An 11,413-nucleotide genomic window follows, 5' to 3' on the forward strand; every position below is an offset into this window, starting at 1 on the left:
CTAGTAAGAGAGAAGATCAATGTTACGTCTTACTACCATTTTCGGGACATCATGAACACTTTGGCACACCTATCCTATTATAATTTTGATATGTACACATTGTGGATAGATAAATCTGTTATGCATTCAAAAACAGGAATCCACAAATTGAAAGCAAAAAACATTGATAAAGAACATATCAAGTCATATCAAAAAGTCACATAAAAACAAGTCAAAATGCACATTATATTTGCAGTAGCTTATTAATGCTCATATGTTGGTTTTCTTTGAAAACTGGAACCTCTTCAACAAATTCAGGTGACATAAGTGGGAACGTGCCTAGCCCGTTTCATCATTATCAGTGAAAAGCCCTTTCAGGGGAGATAACCACATAATATAGTGACAGCCAGTAGATGGCAGTGTGACCATTAACCTCCTTGTGCCTTATCAGCCAGTTTGAATTGAATACTCCCCCTGGGAGCTCAGAAGGAAATTCAAGTACAGACAGATCCACAGACCACGGCCTAGATTTTGAAGCTCTCATAAGCCAAGTGCCATGCATTAACATTAACTTCACGTATCTTAAGCTAAGGGCATGTAGGGCTTTGAGCATGCTTTATGGTGTAGATTTGATGCATTATAAATATACACATAATTCAGATTGATATTTTTGCCACAAACTCTCTAAACTGAAAAACATCATTTTGTCTAAAAGCGTGCCTGTATCCATAAGGCAAAGCAATAAATACTATTTTTTCATTCAAAAACATCATTCATGATGCATATAATTTGGTATATAAATGTTTATGGCAAATATGTATAGTAATTATGACTGATGATAAACTTTAACCAGTAATAGTAACTGAGGTCATTCTAAAAGTATCGTTTCATTTAAGACAAACATTTATCAAATTACACCAGCTATTTGTAATAACTTCTTGCAGAGCCTTTATTATTAAAACACTTGACTGTATGTCAACAATTTCATCAAGGTGAACAAAACAACACCTATAGCAATTTGTTCCACCAATAGATGGAGACAATTCATCTGTCGTCAGGCTTGAGGCCATGAATATTTAATAGTCAATACATTGTTGCCTAATCAGAGTTGAGTATAGAGTGTGGATAAATCTGAGTCCATTCTAAATAAAACATATATTATTTATTGGTTCTACATTGCCAGGAATGAACCCTCAGACAACAGATTGTAACAGCCAACTGAATAGCTGACAAAATCTACCTATGTTGCATTCAGTCCTGTTAACTCCTCTTTCAAACACCCCACAGATGTCATAATAACTAACAAAGACCATCAGGAAATGCCTCTCCGGCACTTTCTTGGCTCGGGCTTTGAACAGCACTAGAGTTGCCTGTCGGAGACGATACTCCTCCAGGAATCACCAGGTCTCGTGCAAGTTTGGCAAACTGAAACATGGAGGAAAGGAAATAATTACAGGAGGAACATAGGCGTGAGCAGCCCATTAGGAACTCTAATTTAACAGTCTGCTATCTCAAACCTGGTCATGTTCCTAACAACAGTGTGTTAGTACTGGCAATACTCAGACTTAACAACAAGAAATGCCAGCTATCCATCCCATATGTAGATAAATTGACATCTGAACATTTTTACATTGTTGTGCAGATTGAAACAAGTTACTACATCCAGCCTATATATAAAGATTTTGCAAACTGAATACATATGCAATGATAAATAATCAGCTGAAATGTGGGTATACAATATGTATTCTAAAGCTACAAGAGTATGTAACCACAGTAACAAAGTAGCAAACAAAGTTTCTTTGAACATTACCATGGCTACAAGCATCACTGTCATTATTGTTCAGTTCCTTCAGAAGCTGCAAGTATGGTGATAGATAATGTGTACTTACAGCATTATCCAAGTACTTAAAGAGGGGGAGTTTGAGAGTCCTTCTCCCTGCCTCTTCATCTCCCTGATCATATGCTGTCAGTAGGTCCTCCAGTGCTCCAGCTTCCTCGCTGGACCCAAACGTTGTCAGACTGACAAATACGCACATTCAAGTTAGTCATATACCTTAATATTTGTCATAGTTGTAAATAATCCTTCTTGCAGAAGGGAAAAGGTGTCATCAGTAAAGAAAATTGATTTTTGTAGACATCTATAATATTTGTGCTTTATCAGAGCTGCCTGTGATTTCCCGAATCTGGCAGAACAAACCTATGGTTGAAAGCATGAAACCACATTGTCCAGGCACCATGATGCACATCATGATTTAGGTCACATCAATCTAACCCACACCAGTCTGCTCTTGAGACAACCATAAAATACCTGATCCACATTTTAGTCAGACTATCCATTGGAAAATACATGTATAGTCAGCTCAATGAGTTAAGAAACCTTGGTGTCACCCAAGTATAGTCACCTAGCATCACACCCATATGTGTGTCTCCAGAGTTGTTAGCTTCTAAGCCCTTTACCACTTCAGGCTTTCGTATCTCATTAAATGTAAGTAAATTCTGTTATGCTGAAGCAATTTTCACATCATGCATAATTCTAAAACTAATATCTAGTTTGAACATGTTCGATCAACAATCAAACCAACTAACATGATTGGGTGGTCAGGCTCGCTGACTTTGTTGACCACATGTCATCGGTTCCCAATTGCATAGATCGATGCTCATGCTGTTGATCACTGGATTGTCTCGTCCAGACTCAATTATTTACAGACCGCTGTCATATTGCTCAAATATTGCTGAGTGCAGCGTAAAACTAACCTCACTCACTCAATAATCAAACACTGTTATACTAATGCATCTACAATGCTTTCTGTTCATCAAATTATTTCAAAACATGGGGTTTCGTAGAGTCTTTGAACAGCATTAGAAGTGATACACATAAAGGTAAGAGTGTTTATGGATGTCAACTTCTCTATTTTAATGGACACAATGTTTCGGGGTATATATTCTTACTCCTTCATCAGGTGAATGAAAGACTGGGAAACAGACAGCTATATATCAACATGTGAAAGAAGAATAGTGATAAGGTAACCTTGTTATTAATGTAATGAAATCACGTGTCCATCCAAATAAAGAGGTTGACATCCATAACTTCTTGCCTTTATGTGATTTCTTGAAATGGCTACAAAGAGGTTTTCCAACAATTTTACAAAGACAGTAACAATGTAAATCTACCCCTGTAATAGCAGGGTAAGAACTGTAACATCCCAACTGACTTACATGATGAGACCAAATGAAATCATTTACAATCTCATTTCAAGCAGAATTTTTACTCCTGACACCGTATTGTGTTATGATCTGTGGACATCTCCATGGAAAGATGCTTTGAGTGAAACCTGGGTGATCCTTGGCTGCCTACTCTAAATGAAGGATGTGTGAATTTTTCAGTGAATCAGAGGTCAGCTTTCTAAAATGATTTGGCTTAAAATATAGTTCAGCAGCTTTTCTGTGTAGATGCTGGGAAATCCAGGGCGTATAAAATATAGACTACAACATAATTGCACAGCCTTCCTTATGTATGTCTGGCTGAAATACTGCCGATGTGACTCAAAATTTTAACTCACTCACTTCCTTATGTACCGGTACAATTAGGAAAGGTTGTTTTCCCTTGTTTTCACAATACACAAATATGATATGCAGGTGCTTGCTTCACACACTTATACCAAGAATTTAGGAGTCTCGATAGTGGACTGATAGGAGAGTTCCCCTGCTGCAAGTTATAGAGGAATCCTCAAATGTTAATAACGTGTCAGTAGTATTGAGACTGAGACACAACATTCCCAAGGTGACTAGATACTGGACTCACGTGAGACAAGACTTGAAGAAGTTATCAGCCGCCACGTAGTCCTCCTGTGTGAGGTGGACCAACACTGTCCCCATGATCACCTTATTGATCAGTTCAAAGTTCTCACACTCCATGTAATAGTCTATCTCCTTCTTCAGTGTCTTCACACCTTCATCAAACCTGCAAGTAGGTAACAGCAGTGGCAGATGGTTACAAAAATGAGTGTTACACAGAAAGTTTTTTCACCTCAAGTCAGCGCATTCCAGTTTTATTACAAAAACATTTAAATACTAAAGTCTCAGTCACGCAGTGGTTGATGGAGTTTGAAATAATCAGGCCATTCAGGTAATGTGACATACAACCTATGGCATATAACTAACTCACTGTGAGTGATTGAGTGAAACTGAAAGGGTGACATGCAGCGTGAACATTGTCTGTTGTTGTTCATTTTGTTGTTCCAGCTTTAATGAAGCCATAATGTGGCACCCAAGAAATGGTCATTCTTGAAAAGACAAACCAGTGGTTGATGTAACAAGCAATAACTTCTCCAGGAATACCTCAAGGTTCCAGGTAAGAGTAGGTCCTCGGGTGTAATGGTATGGTTTGTGTTTATGTTTTTAGCTGTTGTCTTTGTGTTCATGTTTTTCTGTTCCTAACTTGAATATTTTGTCAGCTTCATGATATTCAGAGAAAGCTTGAGATTTACTTGCTCAAAACATGAAAACATATCATGTCTTCAAAACCTTTACCTTGCCACAAGGGGAAGGTGTAGTTAAGGATATCCCTAGAGTGAGTGAGTTTAGTTTTACATCGCTTGTAGCAATATTCCAGCAGTATCACGAGCAGGGGACACCAGAATTCCCATGTGGGGTATATATGTATATGACTGCTGATGAAAGGACTGGATTTAATGTATTGCACAGTCTTGTTGGTTGGTTGGTTGTTTAACGCCACACTCAGCAATATTCCAGACATATGGCGACGGTCTGTAAATAATCGAGTCTGGACCAGACAATTCAGTGATCACCAGCATGAGCATTAGTCTACACAACAGGGATACAATGACATGTGTCAACAACGTCAGTGAGCCTGACCACCCGATCACATTAGTCGCCTCTTACAACAAACATGGGTTACTGAAGATCAGTTCTTACCCGGATCTTCACTGGTACTATATCACTATGACATATGATGCCAGGTCACACAAGGAAACCATCTAAACCTTAATGAAGTCAAATCTGGGTACAAGCATGGGTACAGGGTACCTATTTCGTCACCTACAAGGAGATGCTTAACACTGATTCTAATCTTATGCTGAAGTATGACCTGTAATGCTGAAAACTGAAGAACAGTTTTCAGTATGTTAAGTTAAAAATATCAACACTTTTATGATACTGGATGAGAAAATACCAAAGATTAGACATGTTGAATTGACGTTATTAACAGGTGAAATATTCTAAAAATATAAATATTATCCTGACCCCCCGATGGCTCTCCCTGGCCAGTTCCAAAAATAATTGGTCAACCTCAAAACATATTAAATCATTTTATGACATGTGAACAGAGAATTAAAACATTTGTTCTCAGAAACATTGGTGGTAGCATTATAATCAGTGTGGCATTATATCCAGGGAATGTAATGGTAATGGTGGAAAATCTGTTCTGACACCCTTGGGCATTAAAATAAGTTGGCCTTTATACCTTGGGGCATTATAACCAGGATATACTTTACATTTGGGGACATACATTATAAGTTGTTCACTGGTCTCAAGGGGGACATGGGCTGATGTACCTTTGATGTTTGTTCATGTTCCCTGAGCCCAAAGGGCGAGGGGAACATAAAGAAACATCGAGGGTACATCAACCCATTGGGCCCCAAGGGACCAGTGAATAACATATTTATCTTAACGAACACCTCAATGGTAATTCTGAGTTGTTTGAAGCACGGGTATCGGATCATAGTATGGAGTACCAGATGACAAGACGACATGAAAAATAAATTTAGTGTTATCTCCCTTCCATCGATTTGCATTTGCAAAACATCGGTAATTTCGTGATTCAATGTTATTCGAGATAAAGAATACTGCTACGAATTACCAAATGAGTTCAGCATTCCCAGTGGGTACATAGAAAATGTTACTCGCATGTAAGCTGGGTACACTGAAAATAATAGAAGAGTGCTCAGCCAATCAGAAAACGAAATTTATGTGTGAGGCAAGATAAATCTCTATGTCCTACCTTTTACACCTTATCATGAGCCTTGCAGCTTTTCCAATGTATTCTGCACATTGTCGAGGTCGGTCTTCAATCTGGGAAAACAGATATATTCAGTTTAGTTCATTCAAGAAAACCAAAAACATGACAAACAAACTGTAATGTACACACAGGTCCTCGTGTCTTTCAAGGCTTAAAGATGTTAAAAAAAATAAAACATTTAAGATGACCCCCGACTCGAAATGCTTCACAGTACCATACATTATGACAAGGCCGGACACTTCGGTATACCCCACCCGCCTGCTTTGCCGATCGCTACGCTACCATCGCATGCAATCGATTAAAACTTAATGTGAACATAATCATGGATGATTGGCCCATCGAGCACCTATCATGAAACCTACCAATTCTTTATTGTTATTTCTGCAAGTCGATTGAAACCCGATTTTGACTCTCAACTAAACGATCTTGACACAAATGGATGATGAAATCTCTGCACAAAACGGGGGATGTGGTCGAAGCAAGCTCTTTGATTGGTCAATGCTTGCAAATCTGCTTAATGTAAGAATACTTTCGAGCAATGGCTTCTCAAAAGAAAGCATCAGTTGTAAATGTCTCCTAAACAAGGATCAACCAACCAGAGGGCTATTGTGTAGCATTTTGAGTCGGGGGTCATCTCCAAAAGAAAATTAAATATTTAATCCTCGCAAAGACACGAGGGCCTGTGAATGTACATGGTAAAACACAATATCTCCCTTTGATTTGGAAGATGTTGTGGTGGAACTGTTTAATAGGCCTGTGTTATTTTTCCATGATGTTTTTTATGGAGTCATAAGATTAACATGTTGTAAGTACATAAGTTGTCAGTTGTAAGTAAGTATCTCGCAGAGTCTCATGAATCCTTACATCATTGATGTTGCCTCTTTATAACATAAGCCTCCACATTTGAATAACTATAATGACATTGTTGAAATGCCCTAAGTCAGCCTATGCATGCTAGAGAGGACACACCTGACTTACTTTAAATATACGACATCCCTCTCACAATACCTGATTGGAACCATGCATTTACAGGATGATCACAAATGATCCTGATAATATTATATATATACAGATGATGTTTTGATACATAGAAATCAAATGCTGGGTCATGATAAACTGATAAACTCTGTCTGATAAACTCTCAGTGTGTTCTTGCACCAACATGCTCTCATAACAATCTCTTCACTGTCCTCATCATGGCTATGGTTGATACTGAGACTTGTTTCAGACCCTGTTTATATTACATGTTTATATTACAGACTAACCTCAACAACGTCACAGGCTTTCAAGTAGATATCAATGGCTTTCTCAGGCTGGTTCATCTCCGCCATTCTGTTAGAATAAACATGGCTGCACATGAATATGAAATAACAGGATGGATATTTGTAACAGGATGAGGTAAAAACCATGTAAATAAGATAAATCTGATAAATGCCTATTCAAAGTCCACATATACATCATGAAAAATGGAAACTATATTGAAAATACCCCTGTCAGTTTAAGGTGTGAAACTACTTTTATTTGATCTACATCAAGTGAAGAGCATGCTGGCCCTGTACTTCATATGGAGAGATTCAACTTCACACTTCTATAGTCACAAAGCATACAAAAACATTGCCTTGATTATTACAGTGGATGTCTGAAAATAAAGGACCACAAGACCCAATTTGGATCTGCCATTTCATAATTGATATATGGCCAGGCTTCAACTGATAACGAGAAGACTACTTCAGAGTATATCCATCTGCTTACTTGGCAGCTTTGTCCAGTGTGAGTGCTGCTGTGTCAGGGGTGCCATGTTCCTGGAACATTATGGCAGCAGTCTGCATCAGGTGGAGACACTGATCTATCTCTTTGTTCTCTTTACAGATCATCGCAGCCTGTTCAAATGACCTGTGACAAGAATGTACTTTTGTCATCAAAAGGAATCAGATTTCACCCATCATACTGCTTAATTAATTTCACACATTACCAATTAAATGCATTAACATGATTTATGTCCATTTGTTTTGATTATGTGTTGAATAACAGCATTTCCATGTTTCTTATGACAATTACATGATAAGATGCAAGAAATCTTCTAATGTAACCATGTCATTCAGATTGTTAAACACAAAATGATAAAAATACAGATTTGGCCTGAGATATGGAAATAACAAAACTAGATATAACAGATCTTTTGTTTTATCTAGAAAGAAAATAATACTCACTTAGCAGCATGAAATGTTCTGCATAGAATCAAGGAAAAACAACTCTAAAGAGATACTGACAATAATCTATCTTTGTTCCTTCAATCATTCTTATTCCATTTACTATGGTCATTAAGTGAGTGAGTGAGTTTAGTTTTACACTGCACTCAGCAATAGTCAAGCTATATGGCGGCGGCGGTCTGTAAATAATCGAGTCTGGACCAGACAATCTAGTGATCAACAGCATGAGCATCGATCTGCGCAATTGGGAACCGATGATGTGTCAACTAAGTCAGCGAGCCTGACCACCTGATCCCGTTAGTGGCTTCTTACGACAAGCATGGGTTACTGAAGATGAACATTCTAACCCGGATCTTCACGGGTACATGGTCATTAAAATTACATGCAGATTTGTATCCACAAATGTGTAAGCCATACCACATTGCATATATCCTGAAATGAGCCTAAATGAGATACATGTACATCCTTGTTCAGTTAGAAAAGACAACATAAACTGTTTTGTTTTTAAGATTTTCTCTGACACTGTTTTGATTTTTCAAATATGGTCACCTTAGAATATCAATGCTTAGCTTTTGTGGACATTTTACGAGTTATGATTATGGTCTTACTCATTTTCTGGTGCAATTTCATGGACATGTACATAAATAAGTAACTGTTTCAAGTACCAAATGATTGACACATAAAGGTACACTGTATCAGTAAAAAAACTGATATATTATTTGTATATTCAGATACAATTTTACCTTTCATACAGTCAACAGCAATAAAGGGCCTAAATGATCTGTTTACTTTTAGTCATTTTAAGGATACGCTCCACATTGTTGTTGGAGTTCAGCAGTCTTCAGGTACATATCCTTGGCTTCATCATATGCCTTTGCATTTTTAAAACTTGTTGCTGGAAAGTAAAACACTTGGTTAAATACTTTGAAATTTTAAAGTTTTATATTTATCACACACTACCATCAAAATGTTTTTAACAATATACTTAACAATAAACAATAACTCAGGGCTTGTTAATTTGAATACACTGATCAAAGCAGATATACAATTTTCTGATTCTTACCATGCTTACTAAAGTTACCCATCTAAATTCCTTAATTTTAGTTCTTTGGGGCACATACTGCCAAAACCCTTAAATAAAGCCTCATGGTCAAAGATTTAAACAAATAACTCACAACAGAGGGCTTAACAGGTTAAAACCAGTGACAAAGTCTAATCTGAATTGTTCTGTTCTATTTTATTTTATTGATCTGAATAATTCAGTAACATGATGAAAGACACATCTGAGCAGGCTGCATGGTTTCCCTGATCATATATTTTGTACTCTTTTTCACTTGATGCATCAAAATCAAAGGAATTCCTATCTCTTGTGTCTGCTATCACCCTGTTTTAGAACTACACTATAAGATGTGTCAAAATGAACTTACCAGCTTTCCTGTATTCGTCTACTGCCCCATCCACATCTGGCTTCCATTTGAATAGAGATGTCTTCATACTGAAGTCAGGATTATTTTTTGAATAGACAAAGCAATCAAAGCTTATGAATATTTTATTTTTATGGTATTTGTACATTTTTGGATGACAGTAGATAAAACAAAAGAATATACAGTCGAACCCCCTTTATCTGGACATTTTGGTTACACTTGGACATCGTCCGGATAGTGAAGCGTCCGGTTAACTGTAAATACATATACTCAACATATTCCACAGCGCCATACTTCCTTAAGTAACATCGCTGGAAAATGACATGTTTTACAAACTGTTCATATGAAAACAAGGAAACAACAAGAGATGTTCTTAACAGTCTAAAACCCTTAACACAAGGATAATTTATCACCTAGTAGGCCTAGTAGGTTTCAGAAAAGGGATAAAAATAAAGAAAAAATAAGGAAACTCGAAGCGAAACTAGTCTCGTTAACAGCAAAAGGGAGGGTTATTTTCGTAACACAAGATACAGCCATTGTCACACATCGGGCAGACTTATATTATGGCCCAAAGATGTATCATAAAATGACATGTAGATTTACGTTAGCATTTGATTCCTTTGCAATGATTTGCTTGTGTGAACAAAGTCATCGAGGTAACTGTATCATATATCTCGCTGTTACTAGCTGCCCAAAACTGAATGTGTGATGATGATCTTATGACGTGAGCGGGTGTGCCATGTCACTTGTTGATGCAATGTCACAGACATTGTTTGGGTCCATAATATTACTTGCTCACTATCAAACAAACCTGACAAGGTAAACTTAACGAACGGTATATTCTGTTTACTCTTCAAATCTGAATTCGTTTATTACCATTTCTCAGCTAATCGTATGTGTTCCAATCCTTCTGACAGCTTTCTATCACTGAAGTTATGTTGTTTTCCGTGGAAATTGGACGCCATCTTGGCTCGTCTGCTGCAGAGAGCACTTCGCGAGATCACACGAGATTTCAGAAACTATAGCCTGTTTCTACAACATAAACGATCTTTTTCGAGTTTTCTTTGAGGAAGTTCTGATTTGAGGACTTGGACTTTGTCAAACTGAATTTCATGACTAGGAACCTTTGTGGTCACAGACATTTGGTCAACAGAGATCAAGGGCATTACACCCTGTCTGCCCATGAAGATCTAATCAAGCAATACAGTCTTTTTAATTAGTACCTGCACTTGGTTCTGGCAACGATCATGTTCGAATTTACAAAGATGAATGGGTTTTTTTCAAAAGCATAAATGTTACATGGGTTTTTATAAGATATCGGAATTCTAACATATGGTCTCTGGTTGTGGATAGTCCAGCTGCACAGCGACTTCAAACAAACGTCTCTCGAACCCTTCAAGATTAAACGGCTCACCAGGCTATTCTAACAAATGGTTAAACAGAAGTGTGTGTGTTTTTCAAAATGGCAGAATAATACATTTATATATTGAATAATAATTACTATTTGGTACGGATATTGAATAGTAGAATCATTTTAACATTGTTGTAGAATTGGAGGAATGTTGATCCTGCTGAATAATTGGATATAGTTTGAAAGTATCGTCAATGAGTCAATAAATATATATGGTGAATGGCAAAATAGAGTAACACAAAACTGAATCGTGTACATTGAACCGCCGTGACTCAGTGCCAGCTATGCCTGGTCCATCAGTGGAGGGAAGGCTGGGTAGCCTAGTGGTTAAAGCGTGGATCCGTTCGTTACG

The 11,413-nt window shown here is 37.4% G+C and overlaps 1 protein-coding gene across 1 annotated transcript; it reads right to left on the reverse strand.

The window, feature by feature from the left end:
- Nucleotides 1-618: 618 nt before the first annotated feature.
- LOC124286988 (gamma-soluble NSF attachment protein-like) lies at nucleotides 619-10,650 on the reverse strand. Its single transcript, XM_046723458.1, has 10 exons — nucleotides 10,527-10,650; nucleotides 9,654-9,721; nucleotides 9,037-9,121; nucleotides 8,227-8,244; nucleotides 7,769-7,909; nucleotides 7,282-7,348; nucleotides 5,999-6,069; nucleotides 3,782-3,940; nucleotides 1,869-1,998; nucleotides 619-1,404 (listed from the first exon to the last, which is right to left on the reverse strand). Exons 1-10 carry the CDS (start codon nucleotides 10,613-10,615, stop codon nucleotides 1,279-1,281), a joined length of 954 nt encoding a protein of 317 aa, XP_046579414.1. The 5' UTR covers nucleotides 10,616-10,650; the 3' UTR covers nucleotides 619-1,278.
- Nucleotides 10,651-11,413: the final 763 nt, after the last annotated feature.

The sequence above is a fragment of the Haliotis rubra genome, unplaced genomic scaffold, assembly GCF_003918875.1.
Source record: "Haliotis rubra isolate DU_JTF1 unplaced genomic scaffold, ASM391887v1 Scf1104, whole genome shotgun sequence".
NCBI lineage: Eukaryota > Metazoa > Mollusca > Gastropoda > Lepetellida > Haliotidae > Haliotis > Haliotis rubra.